At 34.0% G+C, this 26,296-nt stretch overlaps 1 protein-coding gene across 1 annotated transcript; it reads right to left on the reverse strand.

Moving 5' to 3' along the window:
* Positions 1-19,785: 19,785 nt before the first annotated feature.
* Positions 19,786-25,853, reverse strand: LOC123563274 (uncharacterized). The gene is made up of 7 exons (XM_045355989.2): positions 25,554-25,853; positions 25,060-25,110; positions 24,646-24,753; positions 23,998-24,178; positions 22,939-23,028; positions 22,149-22,238; positions 19,786-21,428 (listed from the first exon to the last, which is right to left on the reverse strand). The coding sequence occupies exons 1-7, from the start codon at positions 25,622-25,624 to the stop codon at positions 21,366-21,368; spliced, it is 654 nt and encodes a 217-aa protein (XP_045211924.2). The 5' UTR covers positions 25,625-25,853; the 3' UTR covers positions 19,786-21,365.
* Between the last annotated feature and the right edge of the window lie 443 nt (positions 25,854-26,296).

A 26,296-nucleotide genomic window follows, 5' to 3' on the forward strand; every position in this document is an offset into this window, starting at 1 on the left:
TAAATGGTGAAATATTTTATATATGGACAAAAAAGTCTGCTAAACTTTCTTTGACCAAGTTATATATCAAAACCAATAACTGTATTCAACTTTGGCTGAAGATACACGTTGATATGTAGAGAATGTCACCTTATTATCGCCGTTTGTTAACCATTTTTATTCAAAAGGTGTCCACGAAATCTTAATTTAAACTTTCTATAAATTGGTTACATAACCGTTAAGCTATAAATATTGATATGAGTAATAATCGGGCATTTTTATGCCTTTTTGTTACGTACGTTTGAAGTGTATTTTCGCCTTCCACTCTATTGGAAACCACGACATGCTGTCTGTGTTTGAAAAAAAGTAAATAAACATCTACAAATGTCTGAAAATAGTAACGGCAAATTGAAATTTTTAACTTGATAACTAAACGTCTTATTATGGAATGACTAGTCAATGTTTATATTCAATTCAAAATAAAGTTCGAACATTTTGTTAAGGCATTAGCTGACCTACAGCCGACCAGTTTATGGCATCTAAAAGCTTGTGCAAAATGTCCATATTTGTAAATAACCAGATTTTATTTACTTGATCATTCCTACGGGTACAAATTACTTGCAAAGCTATCAAATCACTATAGAATTTTGAGAATCATTTATCTACTGAATTATCACTATGACGAGCGGGTAAATTAAACAGTTTAATCAAGAAATATGTTGCTACTGTTACTTCAGATAAGATCCATAAATTATATAGGAAATTCTGGTATAACATATAATAGTAAGTTGTTTTTACCCTAAAATAATTCCAGCCACTACAGCCGTAATCAGCAGACTCCGTGGAAGTACTTTTCACCGTCGTTCATAATTTTTACATTAATCTGTAGTCGATAATTACATCATATTAAGACATAACAAAGCGTATGTTATAGTTTTAATTAATTGGACGACATGCCAAAAATAAATGTGACATGACTTTAAAGTGGCTTTTGCAGCCTAGCCGCCATGTAAAACAGTTATAGCCTATAACTTCATGCATGTGTACAATATGTTTTACTGAAAACACAAAAGCATATGATTCATTTCTTTTTAAAAAGATAAATGTTAATATGTAATTTAAACTCCCCAAAGAACGAAATAGTTTAAAAGCGAAAGTAGATGTGAAACTCCGTAATTACTTAGAAATAGTTCTCTGTTAATGACTGCTGTAAAACTAGACTCAAAGTCTGATCGAAGTTACTGTTCATACGTAAGTTAAAACCAAAATGGAAATAGTGTCACTGTATGAGCGTGAATAATACTAAATATCATAAGTCCGAACTGAAAGTAGATCTAGACTCTGTTTACCATGCATCCAAAGAAAATCTAAATTATCGGTCATGTATCGTCAACATGATTGGAAGATACGTTAAATGAAACCGAACGCACATCAATGCACTTTTCTGAGTGTACAGAACATCTGGTTATCACATATTTCTTGCTATCATAACTTAACTGACGCTATTTTTCTTCTGTTTATTTTCGTCGCGTCCATTAAGTTATGGCGTAACCGCGTTTAGTTAACTAACCAGTGTCGAACCGCAACATCTAACAAAGTCTCTCACGAGATTCTGATGACGTCATGCAAAAGTTCAGAGCACGTGGTTATTTTTGAAAATCAGGATCAAAATTTTGCATATTTTTTAATTTAATTGAATTATAGATATAACCATTTTCAATAAAGTTCATGGAAAGGTTTAAGTTTTCAGAAAAGGTCACTAAATAACGATTCCATACCACCTATTTGTTTTCAAAATGTAGAGTATCACAACTGCAATGGCGGACAAAATATTGCAGTCCATTGCATTTCATTTGATGAAATTATAGCGTGTCAGACTTCTGGCACGATTTCTAGTTCGGTTTTAATACGCAGTTCTTTTCAGCTTAGAGATCCGTAACAGCATATAAACATCTCTGAGGCAAAAATGTTTTAGCTAGTTATCAAATATCAGTGTCATTAACAGTTTAAGGAAGAACAAAAACGAAATTTTACTTACATATTTTAAGCTTTATATAGTAAAATAGATTCAATATTTTCGCAAAGTACTTCCTTATTGAACGAACGTAGACATAATATGAAATAAGGCACTGACTCAATCGGGAATCGTAACAGTCCATCCGCCTGCCCAGAAATATACGTTTGCATCAATTTGAAGGTAGATTTTGCAATAAGAAAACAATACTGCTCATATTCGTATTGATGTACAGGACGTTGCTGTTCGGACAAGTTATGTGGACGCTTATTACGCACAAGGAGCAGAGAGCGAGGGTTTTGCCCTCTCTAACAACCCAAACTTTAGAGAAAAGAAACTGATTTTCTAAGAAGATAAAGGAAGAGACCATTTAGATATACGTAGATTTATTTAAGTGGGGTGGGGTGTCAATGAAAGTAATGGACGTATTTAATTCAGGGTAAGGTTATACATAATTAAGCCTGCACTGAAGATTAATACATACTATATAGAAATTGAGTACGCACCTCAGAGAAAGGTGATACATTAAGCCTATCTTATGAAAGTTGAGAACACAAATCAGAGTATAGTTGTACATAACGTCACTACTGAAATGGACGTTGAGGACGCTACTCAGATTCATGTTACATTAAAAAGGACAATATTCTTTTAACTTTCCTGGCGCGCACTTCAAAGTAAAATTATAAGTTAAGTCCAATCCGCAAATTGATAACATTTCGATGCCTGGTGACTCCATGATTTTTGAAATCATTTGAAAGGGTTGTGTCTGCTGAAAAAGAATTACAATGTAATAATTTAAAATAAGATTATCCTAATAATATGCACGAATTCCTACTCACAGATTTCTGACCGATAAATCTTACAGTGTAATAATTGGAGTTCTCTTGATGTATCATGATTTAAAACTATATGAAGTAAAAAATTACAATGTCATGTCATGTAATTTATGTTTTCTTTTCCACGAGACAATACACATTCAAATGAAACCAAAATTATATGAGCTTACAAGGCACCAATATTGAATATATTGTGATAGCTCTGATATACTGGCCCCAATTTCACGAAAAAACTTAAGTAATTGCTTAGCTAAGTCTGTTATTTCAGATGCTTGTTTTTGTCTTTTATGTGTTTTCAATGTTGACTTTTTCATCCATAACAGAACCATATATGTCTATTTCATTGATCAAAACACAATAATTCTGAATTTTACAGAAAACGAAATATAGAAATAAGAAATATACTTGAGCAAATACTTATTAAGTTCGTTATATCGTGCTTAAAGAGAAATATCATATTAGCGTGGAAAAAAATAAGTACTGCAGACAAATATTACTAACCATTGTGTATTTTAGCTATAAATACATTGTTATAGAAAAAATCAACTTTAAATAACAATTACTTAAGTAATAACACGATTTTAAAATAACAGACTTAACTAAGTAATTACTTAAGGTTTTTCGTGAAATTGGGGCCAGAACTTGCTTATTTGTTGACCGCATACCCTAACTCTGTATCAACTTGAAAGTAGACGACGCACCTCAGACTAAGTTTATGCATTAAGCCCCTATAAAAAAGTGTAAGGTTATACATCAACCCTGGAATAAAGATTAAAATAGACAACAGATATTTGGGGAGTAAGGTTAGATATTGCATCAATATCATAGAGGGGTTGAGAACAATCCTCACAGTAAAATTTTGCGTTGAGCCTCTATTTATGAAGGCTATATCTCGTACCATGGAAGTTGAAGAAGCACCTCAGAGTCAAGTCATAAATTAGTCATCTGTTAAAGAGTACTTTATGATATGAACTTTAAAGACGCATCTCAGAAACTGATAATGTACCTCAGAGTAAGGTTATACATTATATAAATATTATATGGCAGCGTGTGTGACCCGAGACTGAGTAACATTTAAATTACAAAAATACAAAATAGAAAAGGCTAAAAACTCCATAGAAATAATACAAAACTGATTAGGAGTAGGTATAGAGGTATGGAGGTCGGAACAATGTCATAAAATATGAGTATGTTGTTGTTTTAGTCCTTGTCTTTGTGTTAATTTTTGTGACGACAGATTGCTGCTGCTCTTTTATCAAAATTTCTTTTACAATTACTAAATTTTGTTTGTTTTATTCTTGCTGCACTTGCACTTGTCATTATAACTATTTATTTAAATCTAAAAAATCAAATTGTTCAGTTTCAGTTTTGTGATTGCATATGTCATGTTTTTCCTACATATCTGCGATGTGTCACATGTATAATTGTAAAGCGCCTTTGAACGTATATTACATATGAAAAGGGCGCTCAACAAGTCTGGTATAATAATAATAATAATAATAAATACATTTAAAATTCTAAACACATATATGATTTAAGATGCATATATTCTATAGCTGCTATTGACCATAAGAACAATCTTCCAATCTTCTTAATGGCAATTGTCCATCACTAGTAAAATTTAGAAGGATAAACAACTATTTCTGTAACAACTATGAATTCCAAAGCATTATTTCCTAATTCGCTACCCTCAACCAAAAATAAATTATCTAACCCATAATCAAAAAGAATCAACGGGAGCAAAAAGAATAGATTCTTAAAGTGACATTTAGGCTTTGTTATCCGCATTGCCATAGTATACCACTCAACTTCAGTCATATAAACTATCAATTTATTAATTTCTGCATGGAAAACATACGGTTATGAGTTTACTTTCCGGGGTCATTATGCTGCAAGGCACCTACTAAACCCTGTTTCACTCCATGGTGGAAGTGGGTAGTATAAACCAAGTTTCAACATCAGTCACCTTCTTCTTATGCCCTGACACCCATTTCCCAAATCTTATTGCCGAAAAAAAAAAACACCAATCAAAATTATTTAACGCACGAAATAATTATCCTACACCTCAATACCTTTGCAATACGGTTATACTTCGATTCTTTTAAACCTAGGATACACATGTGTAATAAATGCTTATAACCAGCAAATATTTAATTACAAATTCGTCTACACATTCCTTTACTATCATTTCGTGAATTTAGATTTTATATTTCAGTCTAAACATCTGTCACAATCTGTCTTTTGTCACTGTATCATTATTTACTTTATTTCCAAGAATGTAGCGACACTTTTCACGGACACTGTAAGTTTTGAAAATCAATGTTCAAGGCACGGACGATTGTGATATTAAAATACAACATGCAAACATGCAACAGATGGTAAACAACAGCTTTTAGTAAATACATTGGTCTGGAAATCAACATAATGCTGACAACATATCCTATAACTGCAATATTTAAAAGAGAATTTACCGTAAATGTACTTGAAGATTGAAATATTAATTTGTTGAAAAGCTTCATCATTTTGTCTGATTTAAAATTGTGCATAAGTCAAAGTTTGTCTTCAGCAGTCTGATCAATACCTAGACAGTATAGAGTATTTACTGCAAGGTGATTTGCATATATTCTGTTGTAACACGTATGCAAACATGTATACTTTAATTAAGAGTTGAATGTTATTTCCTGTGCGTTTATACGGGAATAAACCACATTGGGACTTCTTGCAAATTCATGAATCGTGCTAGCAATTCTTGAATGATTTAGAAAAAAGCCTTCTAGTGAGGTTCATATTCATACTAGAAATGTGCGACAAACTCGGATGCCCCAGCAACATGAGAGAGGTCACAGGCATGGTACTGCTCATAAACAAAAAGAAGGACCCTTGGTCCTATTTATTTACAAAAAATTAATAATATTGTAGGAAAACCAGTAAATTTAGTATTCTGTATATGTAGTGAAAATTGGCTAAGTTCAACCAAGGACTGTGACTTTGACCTTTAAGCTAGGAAAATGGTTTTTGCGCATGACACATTGGCTATCCATGCTCATTATTTTGTTTTAAGTTATATTGAAATCGGACCAGGCATGTTAAAGTTATAGACCGGACACTAAGACCACATTATCAGTATATATGTATTGAAAATTGGCTAAGTTCAACGAAGGACTGTGACCTTGAACTTTGAGCTAGTGAAATGGCTTCTGCGCATGACACATCTATTCATGCTTATTATTTGTGTTAAATTATTTTTAAATCGGACAATGCATGTCAAAGGTATGGCACAGACACAAACACCACCCTTTCCCTAACACACATACACACAGACACACACACAGACACACACCCTATAAACGACTGTACTCCCACTCTTCCTGTTGCGACCGATCAAAACAATAAACAGACAGGCCGATGGTAAGAAATCATCATAAAATTAATTATTTATTTTGCTTTACTCGGTATGCGTATTTAAGTTTAACGATAAGTCTAACATAAATATGTGTATATGGTGATATAATAGATGAAACAGACAAGTAATGTTTGTAAAATGTTGAATGATCACACTCATTGCACGAAAATTCACTCGACCAAGTCATGAAACTTGCAATTTAATAGTCTGCGAACAAAATGATCTTCCGATTTTTTAAAAACTATTGCATCCGCAAGTACACTGCGGCTGAACATACAGCCGTCGTGTTTACTACCTGTCGTGATTTGACTGTTATTTCTCATGTTTGAAATAATTTACATTTGACAGTGTCTGATAACATTTGCACACGCCGGGAATTTGTCCTTGCGGATTTATTCGTTTTCATTGCTAAGCCTGGCCCAATCCACTTCCGTTGGTTTAAAAATGGCGTGAGTTCTACCTCGTCTTTGTTTTAATATCATCGGCAAATTCAGAATATTTTAAAGAAACATTTATATCGCAAGCTGTTTGTTATTTTGTAAGTATAAATGTGTCAAACCACGGCTGGTAGTCAACACGGCGGCTGTATGTCCAGGCGCAGCTAGGGTACCTGTAATTGCACCACCTTGATACTTCGCTCACACATAGAGGGCAAAATGTAGTAAACGACGTATACTATTTTTTCGGATGGAATTCAAGATGGCCTACTGGCAGCCATTTTGGATAAAAATGTGTTCCTGTGATTTCTTAAAAACTACTGCACCTACCTCTTAAACTTCAGACACACATAGAGGGCAGTATGTTGTTAATGTTCGTATAATTTCTTATCTGGATCATATCCAAGATGTTCGACTGTAAAGCACATTTCCACTAACAAGCACAGGCACGGGTCCAGTGTTTTATACACACTGGACCCGTGCCTGAGCTAACAAGCATACACTTCCGGCCCATATATCCACTTACGTGGTACTCATGTTAAATATTCAACCACTAGGGGACATTTGCCTCCTCATCACTGTGGGGCTGCTTGTTACACTCCTACTGGTTGAAAACCGTTTCGGAGACTATAGGAATGCGCTTTTCCGTCCCCCTGCAATCCGCTTAAAAATCATATCCTTAATCATCGTGTAGCAAGAAGACTGTGCACTTCAATACACATGAAGTACTGTAAAAGTATTAATAATGGTAAAAATATAAATTGGTGTGAGCAGCATAAAATACGCTGCACAAAGATTTCAGGAAATGGACCCCCTGTAGGATATAATGTAGTAATTCATCGTAATTGCCTCCGTTTAAAAGAAGTACCTTAAAAATAGATCCTCAATTTTTCATTTTTTGGCACTTCTGCTTGTAAAATGGGGGCCTATTTCATTCGCAGAATTATTTTCAATAAATAAGACAAGCGTCATGTTAAATTTCGTGTGTTTATGGCAAAGACAAAACTAAAATAGAGGTGTTAACTGTGCGACGCTGTAAAAAAAGCGATCCACTAAGGGTTAGTTGATTCAATCTGGCGCCGTTCACTACAAATCACCCCATTTACTGTTCATAATTTGACAGCTTATTAATTGTAGTTTGCGATGATATATCGGTTTCAATAGGTTGAAATTCTAGAAAGTATAGTCTTGTGCGCGACACATCGTCTCATGATGGTGAACATTTGTGCCAGGTTATTTCAGAATCCCTTAATGCATAAAGAAGTTATGGCACTGGCACGAAAAATAGACCCTGTTTTACATTTAAGTGTCAAATTAAAGAGAAAAGGAAAAAAATAAGACTGGCATTAACTACATATTGCCGATGTTTGTGTGTAAAGTTTGAGAGAGGTAGGTGTAATAGTATTCAAGTAATTGCACGACCAAATATATGAGGACACACATACAAACTGACCAAACAGACAGACCACATGGTGACTCCGATATACCACCCTCCTTGAAACTTCGTTTGCGGGTTATAATTATGAAGAAATACTACAGGAGCAAAGGAAAAGCCGATATTTTATCAACTAGTCAGTTGCAAATAGGCATACAGCATCTTATACGAAGTCGCAAACATTTGTACAGTACTCAAGCAAACGTGCATACAGTCAGGAATTCACACCGAATCTTCTTTCGTTGGCGGTTATAAATACATTGGAGATTTTAGCAATGATTTTATTTTATTTTACCAAACTAGTATTGTTTCTTTATCCATGAAATAGTGGGATTTATATGTAGATCATTCTTCAAGCAAGAACATATATACTTTTGACACCGACAATGTATAATTTCTGGACAAAATCATTGATCAAACGAGTTTTTTGCTATAATTTTACCTATAATCCGACTAACAAATTATATACAGAAAAAAATCAATATAACAAAATTTAAATATACATACCATCAAAGCATATCAGTCACTTTAAAATGGTGTTTTTCAACTTAGCTGTCAGTTTATTGTTTTGATCGGTCGCAACAGGAAGAGGGGGAATACAGTCGTTCATAGGGTGTGAGACAGGGGTTACACTATATGCCCGACCGCCCCCACCCACCCACCTCATTTTATGGCGGGGGCATAATGTAAACGCACAAAAAAAGCTTTTAAGTCTTAAATTTACATTTTACGACAGCTTACTACAAACATAACCGATTTGTTTTCCATTTGTATCAGAAAATCAAAATGAATGTCAAGATAATGATCCTTTTGTCAGCTTATAACAGAACAGTCAAAAAGAAGTTTAAAAAAAGAGCTTATGTTGCTTTAGTTGTTAAAAACAAACTTCGTCCTGAATAAATAGAGAGCCTAGTCAAAGTCCTTCCAAAATGCCAGCCCACCCCTCTCCCCGACCTCGATTTGTAACGTTCATCAACTTATATAGACCTTTCTTTACATTCCGAGCCCTTTCTGAATATTTTGTTCAAAACTGAAGCATAGTTTTGGTTAGAAAAGTCAGCAGAAGCCACCTTTGCTATTTGTTTGCCCTAAAATTTCCACGGTGGAGGCTCCCCGGATCCCGCCGCAGGAGAGGATTCCTCTCCCCAACACTTTCCCCTTGGGGATCGATTTAGACGCTTCTGCGTGGTGACATTCTGTATCGAGGGTTGACAATAACAATATCACACACGCTGCCATGTGAAATTTATTTTGTTATACCAAACAAAATAGTTAAAAAATGTTTTTGATTAATTTATTCAACAGTTTCATCTTTTCACAATCCTCATCAACAAGGTCAACAAGGTAAAACTATATATCACATTGAAAAGTGACGTCACTACTATATGTGTACAAGGGAGGCAATCATTTCATGATTTGGCTAAAAAATTGAAGCAGTTATTTGCCGTTATATGACATTAAAAATATCAGCGTGGTCACATGACCTGACAGTTACTTTTGCTTGGTCAGCAAAATATCTCTTCATTCTATCATTGAAGACAAAAGTGAAGTATAATCAAGATAAATTAGAGAATGTACCTCAGGGTAAGGTTATACATTATGTCACTATTAAAGAGAACTATATACTAGTGCAGTGAAACTCAGAGTCAAGTAATACAAGAGAAGACGCAACTTACAGCTAATGTCAATATTGAAGAGGGTTATACATTTTAAAGGTTTTGGAGGCGCCTTAGGGTCAGGTTATACATTAATTCACTATGAAAGAGGATTATATACTATAAATGTTGTGGACGCACTTTTGAGTAAAGTTATATATATTAAGGAACTAATAAAAAGAACAATATAATATGAATGTTGTGGACGCAACTTAAAGTAAAGTTACACATTGAGCGTTTTAAAGAGGACTATATACTATAGAAGTTGAGGACGCACCTCAGAGTAAGATTACATGTTAGGTCACTATTAAGGAAAACTATGTATATATATAATGAGAATTGAGGAAATTTTCTGAGCTTTGTTACATAATAAGTCATTATTAAAAAACACGATTTACTTATAAAAGCTGTAGACGCACCCCAGAGTCAGGCTATATGTTAAGCATGTAGGAAAGAGGAACAAATACTATAGAAATCAAGGACACACCCCAGGGTTCGGCTATATATGAGGCCTCTATATAAAAAGACTACACACTGGAAAAGCTGTGGACGCTCCGCAGAGTCAGGTAATACATTAAGCCTCTATTAAAAGGACTATATGCTACAAAAGTTGAGGAAGCATCTCAGAGTAAGTCTAATAATAAAGTCATTCTTATGAGGAACATAAAAGATGAAAGTTGTGAACGCACGTCAGAGGTCAGAGTAAGGTTATAAATTTAACCCGAACTAAAGATGAATATATACTACAGAAATTGAGGCCGTACCTTGGAGTAACGTTATACATTATGTCACTGTTAATAAGGACTACATGCTCTGAAATTTAAGACGCTCCTAAGAGTCAGGTTATGTATAAAACCTCTATTAAGGAGGACTATATACTTTGAAAAGTAAGGACGCACTTTAGAGAATGATACCTAAAGCCACAGTTAAAGAGAACTTTATACAGAGTTATCACCTGAATTCCGTAACATGTGAAAAATCGGGCATAAAATTGTTAGAAAGTGGTTTATGTTTGCAACTTTGCGCAAAAAATAATTCTATTACATGTGGTGAGGATGAAGAACGTGAATAAGAAGAATAATATGTATGAATAAGCAAACGATTTCGATATTTTACTCAAAATGTCTTCATTTAAAAGAAGTGGTGCTGATTATTAGACTAAACAGTTTTTTTCTGACGCAAAGCACAAGACACTAGGCAACCTTGATCATCAAACTTTAGTTTTACATCTCATTCTCTCTATTTAAAGATAAATAATTATCATTTTATCCATTGATTCATTGGTTCGTTATACAGACATCAGAAGAACTCTGTAAAGTTTTCCAGGAACTCCGTAACAATTATCAGAAGAAAACATGACAGGTCATCAGAAGAACTCCATCCTTCGTGTAACACTTCCTCCCCCGTGTATACTATAACAGCTGTGAATGCACTTCAGGGTAAAGTTATACATTACGGCTGTTTTAAAGAGCAATATACACTATAGAAGTTTAGGACGCACACTTTGAAATTTGAAGACATCAGGCAAGAGTATACATATAGAGGATTGTGTAACATGCAAATTGAGGATGCATATCTAAGTAAGTTATACATAAATTCAGTTTTAAGAGGAATTTATACCTTTAACCTTTGGGCGACCACCAGATTCTTATTAATACCACTTTTGATATGATATTTTTGTATAATTGTGCAGACAGTTTCTACACTTCCTTAGTCAAAGAACTTTTGCTTAGCTTCATTCCCTATTCAAGGGTATTTACTAAGCTTCATGTCTGTAAATCATTTCTATTATTCATAATAGATACTTTAGTATTAAATGACCTGACAACACACAAAGCCAAGTGGTGATGGTGTAATGTTTATATAAGATAGAGAACAATAAATCTAATTACACCTATGGGGCATATTCATTCTTTTTGACAGTCTGTAATAAAGGATTTTTTCCGTTCAACTTTCATTGAATATATTCCTCTTTAATAGTGACTTAATGTATCACCTTACTGTGATATGCATCCTCAATTTATAAAATGTATAATTCTCATTGGCTGTGACTAAATACAGAGTTGGTGCGCCTGTGATATATTACAGACTCCGGTATATACCGGATTAACTAAATTGAACAAAAATATCTTAAATGTATATATTTTCTAACCATGGTGATTCTAACCCTAACCTTTAGTCATATTATTATGCATATTATACACTAAATGCGCGCGGACATGCAAAAAAATGAGTATTTTTGCCGTGCGTTCCATTTGATAATAATTCCGCGCTTGCGCAGAACGGCTGCACCAACTCTGCAATGAGATACATTCATTCTCATTAATACCGGTTTAAGGTATAACCTGACTCTGAAGTGCACACATAGATGTTTTGGCATAACGCCCTCTTTAATAATGCCTTAGTATATTTCTTGCCTCTGAGGTGTTTTCTCTACCATCATAGTATATAGCCCTCTTTGATACAGCCAGACTTTGAGGTGCGTCCGCAGGTTTTATGATATGTAGTCTTCTTAAATAGAGGCTAAATATTTAAACTGACTCTGAGTGCGCCGTCAACTTTTACAGTATGCACTCCTCTTTGATAGAGGTCAAATCAATCTACTGATTCTGTGATGCGTCCATGATTTCTGTTCTGTATAAACTATTTATAAGATACGTATTTTTAAGGTAGTTCTGCGCGTTTGAATCGAAATTGTTTCTACACAATAGAATTTGATCAAATTCTGTTTTTCCAAACCTTCTGAATATACTAAGAACATTCAGCAAATAAAAAAGATAGGCCCAATGCAAGTTGATGAGGTATTTCTTTTGTGATTTTTTTATAAAATGTACTACTATATCTCCGATACTCAAATGTAAGGTTTGACTGAATCTGTTCATCAGCAGCTATGGAAAATACAACACTGCCCACGTCCCCTAGCACCGGCTAATTCAAAATCAGTTTAGACCAAAATTCATTGCCAATCCAAAGTTTTTACACTCAAACTATTACCAGCAACAAGGTTTTCACTTTTTTTTTTGCCGATCAGTACATTTAACTGTTTATTTACATTTTACTGATCTTTCGGAAAAGGTTGTAGAACAATAGGTAAACCAGATGTGATAACATAATTAGCGGTAATATTGTTATGCATAAAGACACAAAATACACCCCTAACTGAGTCTGCTATTATTCTGCTTGGTTGCATTCTATGCTTTCAAAGGATCTTTTTTACAGATTTTATTAACTATCACAACAGCAATATTTAAGTGCCGTGTGGCGGCTGAAAAAGTCGTCCTGAACTTGGATTCGGTGTTGTTATATTTTCTGGTCCTTTGTGATCATGGAATCCATTTAATATATGTGTAATAGACTTCTGCTTAAGCCGGTGCTAGGGAGCGTGAGAGGTGTTGCACATTTCATTACCTCTCATGAACAGACACAATCAAATAAAGAAATATCAAACCGAGTCTGCTATTATTCTGCTTGGTTGCACTCTACGCTTCCAAATGATCTTTTTTACAGACTTTCTTTTTAATAGAAACGCCTGAATAACAGGTAAATGACCCTTTTTGGAATACTTTGACATCATAATATCCGTAATTAAAATTACACGCAGTGATCATTATAACTATCAAGAAATGTATTTTACAACATGTACTTGTTTTGGAAAAAATATAAATATTACATCGGACCTTTATAGTGGTTTTGACAAATGAGAAGAAAATGTAAAATAGCTACTGCGAAAACGCCGTGAACTTTTTTGAAGCTACAGTTGGTATTGACGGCAAGTTAAAGGTGTAAAACACTCTGAATGTACAACTGAAATAATTCAAAACCAAAATTGAATTAAACAAAATTCCTTACAAACCTTAAATCTAGTGAAATCAAAGGCTCATAAGGTGTCTAGATACGCATCATTTCGCGAAATATTCTTGTTTTAAAACGATTGTAAATGAAAGTAGATAAGTAAGTAAGTGAGAAATAGAAATAGAATATTACAAAAATGGAGTGTGCTAGTTACGCTTTCTTTAAAGCAGTCTTATCATCATTAGTTACAGTTAAGTTAGATGTTAAACTCATTGATATGAGCCCAAAGAAATATAATGTATTTTGAAAGTCTATGGAATAACAAAATAGATTAAAATAACCTTCTGTATTAAATACTTTTTGAAAACAGTACACATTTACACACTCTAATATAACATTTCATTCATCAAATTAATTGTCAGAGAAGACTTTTCTAAGACAGTGCACAGTTAGTGTAGGCTATTAGGCTGAAAATATGGCCGAACTGTGCACTTTTTAGAAGAGTTTTGATCTTTATCTAATACAATACTACTATCTATAACGGAACAGTTTAGATGTAGAACCCACCTCTACCAAGCCTTTTATGGTAAATAATAAGGATCAGAGTTATGCCCCTTGAAATAATTTATAAAAGGTATTAGTATACAACACCCACCATTTACTTTTTTTATGAAACACAAATGTCCCAACATTTTTGCGAAATCTATGTCAAAGGAAATCATTAATCAGTCTGGGGGCTAAAAATTGAAATAGATATGCATATATGAGAGTTACGGCCCTTGAATTTGTAAAATTATAGAAAAATTGGACAACACTTATAATGGTACATTTAATGTTTGAATTCTGAAAAGTTTTGTTTAGCTATCTTTCCGAAAACGATGTTGTAAGTAGTAAATGACATGTTGATTAGTTGTGAAGCCCTATTTTTATGCCCCCGTTCTAAGAAGGATGGGTATATTGTTTTTCAGAAGTCGGTCGGTCTGTCTGTCGGTCTTTTAATATGTTGACAATCGGTTTCCAGATGATAACTCAAGGACGCTAAACCTACGATCATGAAATTTGATAGGGAAGTTGGTCATAACTAGCAAATTTATTTTTATTGATTTTGAGGTCAGTAGGTCAAAGGTCAAGGTCACAGTGACCGGGAATAATTAAACAGTTTCTTGACGATAATTTGAAAACGCTTGGTCCTAGAATCACGACTAGCAGATGACTTTTATTGATTTTGAGGTCAGTAGGTCAAAGGACAAGGTCACAATGACGAAGAACAGGTCTACAGTTTCCAGATGATAACTCAAGAATGCTTGTACATAGGATTATGAAAGTCGATAAGGAGGTTGGTCATGACCAGCAAATGATCTCTATTGATTTTTAGGTCACTTTGTCAATGGTTAAAGTCACAGTGACCCGGAACATTTAAACAGTTTCTGGACAATAACTTGGAAACGCTTGGACCTAGAATCATGAAACTTAATAGAAAGGTTGATCATGACCAGTAGATGACCACTACTGATACTGAGGTCAGTAGGTCAAAGGTCAAGGTCAAATTGACGAAGAACAGGTATACCGTTTCCAGATGATATCTCAATGATGTTTTGGCATAGGATTTTGAAAGTTGATAAGGAGATTTGACACGACCAGCAGATGATCTCTGTCGATGTTGAGATCAGTAGGTCAAGAACACAGGGATCCAGAACAGTCAAACAGTTTCTGGACGATGACTTGAGAACCCTTAGGCCTAGAATCACGAAACTTTATCGGGTGGTTGATCATGACCAAAAGATAACTCCTATTTATTCTGAGACTAGTAGGTCATAGGTCAAGTTCACAGCGATCCGGAACAGTTGAACCGTTGAACCGATAACTTGAGAACGCTTAGGATTAGAATCACGAAATTAACGAAACTTGATAAGGTGGTTGATCATGATCAGCAGATGATCCCTGTTGATTTTGAGATCAGTAAAGGTAAAACATTGACCCAGAACAGTTAAAATATTTTGTCAAATAACAAGAAAATGCTTTGGTCTAAAATCAGATTTGATCTAGAGGTCATTTATGACTGGCAAATGACCTTTTAATTTGATGTCTGTACGTCAAACGTTCAGTGCCCAATGACCGAGTAGGTTCTGTTTTTTTTTTTTTGTACAGTTACTGAATGCATCAAGGGGTTGAGGGGGGTTGGGGGCATTTCGTGATCTACGAGCTTTTTTCAATATTTCAATATGTCTGTCTGTCTGTCTCTATACACTATCTTTGGCTGTCGATGTCCGACACATATCAGATTCTTGCCTTCAGCACCGTTATTTCAGTTTTCTGTCCTTCAGAAATATCCAACAATTTGTTCTCAGGGTCAAGAACAAGTTTAAACCTTCAGATCAAGGTCAGATGCGAGTAAAGGAAAATTAATAACATAAACACAAATATTAGCCATAAGCTTGTCACCATTACAAATCTTTAAGAAGTTCCCTTAATGTAAGCATAGCAGGACATGATTTCAAAAGTACTAAGCCGTTTAATAAAACAATATTTATCTAGTGACATTTGAAATTCAAGTTAATCAGGAGTCATAAACAAAAATAACCTTTAGGTATCGGCAACGCAAAGTATAAAATGTTTTGTTATAAATGTACATGTCAAAACCTTATCTTCATACATGCATATATTGAGCTTAATATGAAAACGATTGTCATTGGGAATCTACAAAACAAGTCATCAGGTGATGAGGAGGGGAGGGGGGGGGGGGGGGGGAGTGCAGAGGTGGAGGGGAATTGGCCCTTGTATTTATTCACATTTTCATGTTCTCTATATCGACACTTACCGGTGACCGTGGCACAGTGGTTAAGGTGTCCTCCTCGGGATCAGGAGGTCGAAGGAGAATGTTTGTCATGGGACTCGTTCCGAAAAGGCCGGTTCGTGAGCCACGAGCAAGTTAGATGAACGGTTACCGACTTCTATCCGCCCGGCCCCTCGCAATGTGCTAGGAGTTGGGAGGCGATTGGCACGCACAATAAATGTGTCTCATAAACCAAATTGGCTAGCCCTTTTTAAAGGGGTGACACGATAATAAGCAAGACCTTTACCTTTATCTTTTATAAAGTAGACATGATTAAAACATCAGTGCCGTAACAAGCCCTGAAAAGACACGGAATTCTTTCGGAAAGAGTTGTAACATAGTTACATATTTGTATTATAATGTGTGTATGAATTATTGTTTTGTGCTTGATTTTATTTACTTTTACTGTCCATTCAATGTACATGTATTACATATATATTGCGTTTCAATTTTGTCTTAAACATGTAACCGAATGCCGGGTCACGAATTCTGTTTGCAATGTTGTAAACAACAGATGTTATATGTGTGCTACATCACGTTCCTTATTAACAGTATCCTTGTATTTTTCAAGCTTTTTCACGTGCGTTTAAATTTTAAATTCATAATTCGTAATTTTAGTAATATGTTAATTCAGACGTGGTATATATGATGTCTCTCTAGTCAATATTCTAGCTAGTGCGTGATGTGTAATATCTGCCTTTCCATCAAAGTAGATAAAATTTTAACTTAAATGCCAACCAAAGATGTTTTACAATAAGTCCTTAGGACGAAATCTAATCGTGCGACCCCAAGATATAGTCTATGTGCTATAAAAATGTGTGTTCTAAGATTCGTTATTATTTTTCTGTTTTGATTTTCTGTTTTGATTTTAAATAAAATAAACATGAAGTAAGACTATAAGTAAACCTTGTAACTGAACTTGTTGTTAGCAACTATACAATTACGGGTGTGACTACGCTAAAGTGTTTCATATATGGGCTTAGGTACAAACTGCGATTTTACAAGTCATCAGTTAATTTGAACATTTTTTCTTCAACCATAGAAAGAGGAGTTGTAGCATATGTTAATGCAGGGTTACAGGGGCCCATCCTGAGATTTTGTTTGAAATTCTGCAAGACAAAATGGTGTATTTTTAGTTATTTCAGATAAAACAATCCCGACAAAACATTTCAGAAATGTACATACAACTCGTCTGCAATATTGGAGCCAAGTTGAGGTCTTGAAAAGTTTTGACACTATACAATACAACTGTGTTAGTTTCAAGCGATTTCAGACAAAAATCTGCGCAAAATGTCACACTACTTGCTTACATATTTGGAGTACACGTAGAGGATTGTGTTCGTGGTCAAAGCTGTGCATTTTAAACAACCTTCGAAAAAAATATGAGGAAATAAGGTTAAAAGTTGCCTGCATAATTGGTATACAAGTAAAGATTGTATTTTAAGGGTCCTCCCCAAGAGTACTTTGATATATATTAAAAGACAAAATGGTGCATTTTAAGACATCTCTGATAAAGAATTTGAGAGAATCAGGTTGAAATGTACACATTTCCCGGCTGCATAACTAGAGTAGAAATAGAGATGGGGTCCAGGGTCCTCCCCGCGAAATTTTAAATTGAATTTTAAATTGATGGAAGATAAATGGGACATTTACATCATCTCTGACAAAAAATCTTAGCAAATCAGGTTGAAGTGTACGCATACGACTACTCGTCTGTGTAATTTGAGTAAAAGTAGAAGTGGAGTTCGGGACCCTCTTAGAGAAATGTGGAAAATTCAATGAAGAGAACAGGTAGTGGGCTGCTCAGAAGTTCTTAAGTTCCACAAGAAAATGGTACGTTTTTAAAGCCAGATTATGAAATTGTTAGTAAAACTTTGTGTGATTCACAAGCTAAAGTACAAAATTGAATGCTTATATGAGAAATGATTTGAGGGAAATGTGTGACTATGTTTAGGAGTTACCGTTGACTCTACAATCGCACAAGAACCAAAACTCAGTGTCTCTTTCGTAAGCCAGTGTAAAAAGTCAAGTCGAAATATCATTTCCATCAATATGTATATATGACTCGGGCATTTCTTGATTGGAAACATCAAAATGAGTTTTCAGTACACAGAAATTGTAAAATGCACAAAGAAATATTTACATCTACGAAGAAGAGTTGAATAAACCATTTACAAAAACACCTGAGTATATAGACAAATCAGGTGAGATATTTTTATCAAATGTATCTGTTTTGTTTAGAGCGAAAACAGAACTTTTATAGATATATCAAATGTAAAAAAAAGAAGAAAAAACCACGTTGCTTAAAACAACGCCGAGGAATCTGCCTCGGTGTGCCTCAACGTAGTTACGGCACTGAACATGCGAAAAACATTGCTGCGAAATTGTCAGTTGATGTATACTTTTTATATAAAACTTGTCGTTTCCTATTCAGCCCGTTAAACAATTTCATTTCGTCGATGATAACATCTGAAACTCGTCATTAATCATTCTGCGATATACGTAACAACTTCAGTATGTTGTCAGATGTAAATGATGTCACTGATTTATCTATGGTGGCTTTTAGGGTGTTTCGTGATGTTGCATTGGCGTGCGCGTGGTTTAGGCAACACGTTTCTTTGTGTCGTCCTGGCACACACCTCAAACATCATAACAAACTTTTGAAAGTGTGTGTGTTGTTTTGGTATGCGCACAACTTGACGAAACAAACTGATAAAGGTATGCGCACAACTTGACAAAACAAACTGATAAAGATACACAGAACTCGACATAAAGATATATTTAATTTCGTATTTAACATAGAGCTCGAGTCGTTACTCGAATTTTATACATTTGATGGATTCTAAAACTGTCGCGGAGAAATTGTTTCTTTTTTTGTGCAGTGAAGAGAAAACGTCCGGTAAGAGGACTGTACTGATTTCTCCAAGGAAAGACGGCTTTGTGTGTATCGTAGCTATACACTCGAGACGTTTAAAGAACCAGATTGTCTATTCACAAAGAACTCAGCTAAGTTAACCGGACAAGCCTGTATCTAAAAGGGATTTCTCTCTCTCCCTTTATTATTATTATCATTATCATCATCATTATATATCAAATTTACATAGCACTCTTTTCATATAAAAATACGCTCAAAAGTGCTTTACATACACAACATCTATATAATGTTCAATACAAATGGTAACTGAACTATTATAGAAAACAATTTAAAATTACATTACGATAATAAGATACCTAGCATTTTAAATTTGATGTAAGCAGATCTAGTCATGAAACAAAATACAATATCGTAAAAAAAAACATTAACTGATCTATTAAAGTCCCTTCTAGGGGCTTTAGCGGCTTTCTCTTACTCTGTCCCGCTGATCAGATCGCTCTGTGTTTGTACTAGTAGGGAGCAAAGACGATTAATTTCGCGCCCTGCTAGGCTTCGTTTGCGCTATGTAAAGCGTCTTTGCATGTTTATCATGGAAAGGGCGCTATATATATGTGGTACAATAATAACGATAATGATGTAACGTCATCCGGTTGCTCAAACTTACTTATCAATTCTTTATCAAAGTTTCCTGCTAGATGGAAAAATGGTAACATTTTTACAGAAATATTCTAGAATGAAATTGGAAAAAAATATCACGGCTCTTCAGGGACATATCTAGCTAATAACTATCTTCGTACCTGTAAGAAATGGCAACGGTTTAATTTTTTCTTTATAGGTTACAATGTACTGAATGTCTCCGCTACTATTTTCAATGTAAAATTACAATGCAAAGTATTTTCTTGTCAGCATGTCTAGTGTTACATTTCTTGCGAGATAACCCTCGTCTTGAAAGTCTATCTATAGACAATCAGTAAAAAAAACAAAATATTGGGTTTTCCATAATGCAGTGAAGCCATGGTGACGTGACTGAGATACTTGATAAAACGATAATATTGCGTAGGAAGACTTCAGCAGGTACGTACATTCACTTAAATTCTACCCTGCAGGTTCTACACAAACATAAAAAAGTATAACGTTACGTAGCTCTAAATCATCCACAGACATTCAAGTTTAAGTACATTTTATAATACGTGCATACTTGCAATAAATACTATTTGTCACGGTCCTATTGTTTTTGTCATAAGATTCTGAACATTGTATGAACATTGCAATGAAATTGTTAACTAAAAAGTTTCAGATCAATCTACTTATGCGTACATTGACATTTTATCCACTTTTATGTTAATTCTAGTTGGCACGGCTCCAACCTTAATCTTTACATGATTTATTTACAAAATAAGTCAATATATACATCTTGTACATGCAGAATGCTTAAATCAATATAGTTCGACACGCTCCAATAATTTTGCAACAAACACCAAACAAATATATGTGTCGCGTCGGCATTTAAAAGACAAATATTTGTACAAGATATTTTTGGAATTGAGCAAAAAATAAAAAAGTTATGAAAAGTACAATGAAAATCTCCACTGGTAAAGTTTCCTAAAAATCGGCCTATATTTTGTAAAATACTTCATGCAGCGATGGGTTCTACATCAAAACTGTAATATTATGATACAATACGCAAGAATCATACAAATTTAAAACTCTTCTAAAAAGTGCACAATCATCTGGCTTATAGCCTACACTAAGTAAATTAATTTTAAACATCATGTTCACTGCACTTTTTATCAACTAAATTATTATATCATTGTTCACATTCATCAACCTTCACATTCATCAATGCTTATCTTCAAACACAGGAACAACTCACAACTTATTTTCCAAAGTCGGCAACTCTTTTCGATATCAGGGGACCGTCTTTTTCAAGATGCAAAGCAGGCCATACAACAAAAGCAACATGATTGCCTTCGTGTTTGTAAACATTAAAGGTTTCATTTGCAACTGCTCTAGGTTTTCGTTCCATTGCCATCGGAGGGTCTTGTATAACCATAAGCTAAGACACTCTCGAACACTCCTTTATAAAGCCTTTTAGTGCCGATTGTTCTAAAAAAAACCTGTCTTGTCACGGACATTTGATGGTAAGAATTTCTTCAGTTGAGGTAATATCTGCAAAAATGTACATAAAGCCAAACAATAGTAATAAACAGGCAATAGTGAGAAATAAAAATGCAATATAAAAAGTTAAAGCTGGCCAGATTTGAAATATTGTACAGGGAAAACTCGAGCCCTCCAAAAACCGGTATCCTCTGAAAATCGAATGATTTTCGAAGTCCCAAGTTTTTCTCTTCTTAATTCAATTAAAGAGCACCGGAAACTCTAAATTCTTAACGCCATACGGATTTTCATTGCCACAAAAGAATACTTTAGTATTATACATAAAAATCCTCTAAAAACCGGACAGTTAGTGTCAAACGTTTGTGTATTTTCACTTTGATTTGAGCTTAAAAACATTATCTCAAGCAGGTGATACATTTTGTTTACTAACTAGCAATCACAAATGTTACCTAGTATGTAGGTGTGGAAAACATTTTTCTGTTTGGTTTTTTTTTTTTACATTAGCTGTAAGCTGCAAAATATCTGAATCTAATAGGAGAAGTTTATTGATCTACAGTAGCAGTTGTACAGATAGTTTTTCGTAACATTACATTTTTTGGGAGTATGGAAAAGATTAATACCTGTATTCTTATTTATTGTTAAGTATCGATATTTACATCAAGCATGTTCAATGAGTTATTGCAGCTTGTCCATTTATATCTGCACGAAAAACACCTGTTTCCATAAAATGAGTTTTTGTAAGCAAGTAAAATATTTTATGATTCCACTAACGTTTGCATATCCTGGTGATTCATCGGCGGCACTATATTTTCTTTTTTCTTTAATACGTTGCGTCAAGTCATTTGGTAGTTTGGTACGTTTCTAAATGAATGAAATAAGATAACAATTTTGACTGATACAAAAATCTTGTTCTAAATTATTACAATTGAATCCTTCTTAGTGTATTTCAGTACACTGTGATAAAGATATATATCTCCTTTTCTCGTATTCTTAAGGTTTCTCATATTCTCGTTTTTGCTTTATAGTCGTCAAATGATATAACGTTTGTTATTTTCTTGACAGGTATGGGACAAAACGGGCACACCGAAAATTTGAAGTGATTTAAACGCAAATAAATGAAAATATTGACATTTTACTGCATTTTCATAAAAAATTCTAGATGTGTAAGCAAAATTACAATAATATTACTTGTCATATTTCTTGATGCATTTACTACAGAAACTATCTCTTTAATGTACCATGGTAATTTAATGTTTTAAATGTTACAAGTTGTTTGCGCTGAAGAGTCATATCTATATCTACGGAAATACGAGAAACTCTTGGTCCTTTTCTGAGGTTGGGGGATGTATCAAATACTGTTACAGTATCAAAACAATTAAATGGGTTAATTTCTGCAACATCTCAAAGATCCATTTGAAAGACAAGTGAATTTTCTAGAAAACTATACCCAAATACTCTTTAGGTAATAGTTTTAAAATCCGTTATTCAGAATAAACAACCCCTTATGAGGAAACAGCACAAATGTATTACGGTTGGTATGAAGAAACAACATTTTTCTTACCTTTGTTATCAAAGCTTTAAGATTTGTTACATCTTTTTGCAGACGTTCCATTTGTTTCCTTGCTTTGTCTTGGGACACCTTAACACATTGCTGCAATTGAGGGAATTCATCTAAGCTAAAGATTATTCACATTATTTTCATTATGCATTTCTGGTTATCAGAATATTATCTATAAATATTAATAACAAAGTAAACAAGTGTAAAATTAACTTTCTTGAGATCTGGTACTTGTTTATATGTGGATGCCACTGTAATCACATCAACAGTTGTAAATGGAAGGTATATACAAAAACTTGTTCCAGTTAAGTGTCATACACAATTCTGACAGCTCACACCGCCTTTTAAACTCACTGTAACAATATAACTTCCCAATATGTCTAACACTATCCGCTTCATAAAATTATAGTAAAAGTACATTTAAAAAAGTAATTTCTTAGCCGACATTGAACCGAAGCGACATACATGATTATATCCTTTCCGCAACTGTAACGTAATTAAACATATTAGCGTGTGATGGCCCTTTCACGCTTCTTTAGAATCAACATTTATCATACGAAATTCATTTCGAAAATATTTCTGAAAATGTGTAGGTCTGCAGCTCTTAAATATGGAAATATCTTACATCCGAGGTATAAACTGACACTTTCAGACAACATCAAAAAAGGACCTTTTGAACGATTTCTTGAAGTTCCAAAAATCTCTATGTACCCTTGCTCCGTTACGGTCCCCTTTGGGATGTGTGTTTATCCCGAGCTCGAATAATTTTCGTAGATGTAAAGCTGACATGTCGTGCTAAAGCCCAGGTAATTTCAACTCGTTAGAAACTGCTGAAAACGGACTCCCCATTAGCAAAAAATAAAAATAAAAAAGAAGTACACGAGCATACATTTTGACGGCGTGATCCCTGAGTACAGACCAATCCAATGGCGACTTTCGTTTTCAAGTTTAGCATATTTACTTCCGGAAATAGCTGAAGGTCGAGTGACGTCATTTTCTGTGTTGTCAAAAACATACATATGCTTGGCGGGATTGCATAAAATTGGCTTACAATAAAATTACCTTTAAAATACTCGACAGGAAGGCAATAATCTTAGGTTCATTCTCTTCAAAGTCTTTTTTGAAAACATCGTATGCATCTGACCATTCATTATCATAAATTTCTGAAAACTGCTCTCCTACTTCCATTGAACGGTTGTGATCGCTCAGATCTCTTAAACGACTTGACATGATAACACTCAGTCTATAGAAAACAAAACATTAATGTATCATATATCATACTGAATGTTAAACAGAAGTTTAGCGCTTAGTATCGAAGAGTCTCTTGTAAAATGAATATGAATGAAAATTGTTACTGTAATTCTTTCAAGCAGTCAGAAGGGGAAAATGAATTAATAAATTACAGTATCTAAGTATGAAAACATTCCTGACTGAAACGATATTTTTGTTTCTATCAGGAAACAGGGTTTTATTTTCAAACAAGTTTGAACACAAAACGGATAAAGTATTATGCGGATTGTCAGGATATTTTGTTAATTACTAACGCAAAACCATTCGACAAACAAGTCGACATTTATATCTCCTAAGGTGAAATGGAGTGGGTAACTAAAATGGGTTCCTGTCTTATTCCTAAAATAAGATTTTGTAAATGCTTCATTACAGAAATAAATGTGCTTAATCTAAGGAGTAAATGACCATTCATCTACTCACCGTTTTTGAGCATTCTTCTTCTCTTTCTTTTCGAGCTCAGCTTCTACACTCAGGTCTGACATTAGTGATCGTTCTTGTTTCAATTCCTGTAGTAACTGCTCAGTCGTTCTAATAAATGGTGAAATATTTTATATATTGACAAAAATGTCTGCTAAATCTTCTTTGACCAAGTTATATATCAAAACCAACAACTATATTCACTTTCGGCTGAAAAAAAAGTTATGCCACGTACTTACGTTGACTTGTAGAGAATGTCAACTTATTCAAAAATGCCATGCTTGTTTTGTATTTTCATTCAAAAGGTGTCTACGAAATCTTTATTTAAACTTTCTATAAATTGGTTACATAACCGTTAAGCTATAAATATTGATATGAATAATAATCAGGCATTTTGTATGCCTTTTTGTTACGTACGTTTGAAGTGAATTTTCGTCTTCCACTCTGTCGGAAATTACGACATGTTGTCTGTGTTTGAAAAAGTGAATAAACATCTATAAATTCACGAAAATATTAACGGCAAAACGAATTTCAAACTTGATAACTAAACATATCATTATGTAATGACTAGTCAATGTTTATATTCAATTCAAATAAAGTACGAACATTTTATAAAGGCATTACAACCGACCATTTTCATGGCATCTAAAAAATTGTGCAAAATGTCCATATTTGTAAATAACCAGATTTTATTTACTTGTCTAATGATCATTCCTATGGGTACAAATTACTTGCAAAGGTTAATTACTGTAGGATTTTGAGAATCATATACATGTATCTACTAAAATATCACTATGACGAACGGGTAAATTAAACAGTTTAATCAAGAAATATGTTGTTGTTACTTCAAATAAAATCCATAAGTTATATAGGAAATACTGGTATAACATATAATAGTAAGTTGTTTTTACCCTAATATAATTCCAGCCACTACAGCCGTAATCAGCAGACTCCGTGGAAGTATTTTTTCACCGTCGTTCATAATTTTTACATTGATCTGTAGTCGATAATTACATCATATTTATACATAACAAAGCGTATGTTATAGTTTTAATTAATTGGACGGCATGCCGAAAATAAATATGATATAACTTTAAAGTGGCGTTTGCAGCCTAGCCGCCATGACAGACAGTTATATCCTAATTTCATGCATATGGACAATATGTTTCTACAGATGTGCTTTAGAAAAACACATAAGCATATGATACATTTTTAAAAAAAAGATAAATGTTAACATGTAATTTAAACCCCCCCAAAAACGGAAGTAGCTGGAGCAAAATACTCAAAAAAAAGAAAGTAGATGATAAACGCCGTATTATTTAAAATAGTTCTCTCTTAATGGCCAGGTTTTCTCATATGCTGTTAAACTAGATTGAAAGTCTGATCGAAGTTACTGTTCATTACTGTTAAAATCGAAAGTAGATGTGACTCAAACTTTAATGTAGTGTGCAGAGGTTTACCAGGGCATACGCCTATACGCCTATGCGTACAATTCAGATTTGGCACCGTGAACATAAAAAGGGTGAAAATGCTAAACATGCAATAAACTGTAAAGCCTGAGGAGATTTGGTGGCTATTTTAAGTTCTTCATTTCAGCAATATTATGTTAATGAGACTATCAAATTCGTGTTTGAAATATTAGACTGACTTGTTT

Source organism: Mercenaria mercenaria, chromosome 2 (assembly GCF_021730395.1).
Source record: "Mercenaria mercenaria strain notata chromosome 2, MADL_Memer_1, whole genome shotgun sequence".
NCBI lineage: Eukaryota > Metazoa > Mollusca > Bivalvia > Venerida > Veneridae > Mercenaria > Mercenaria mercenaria.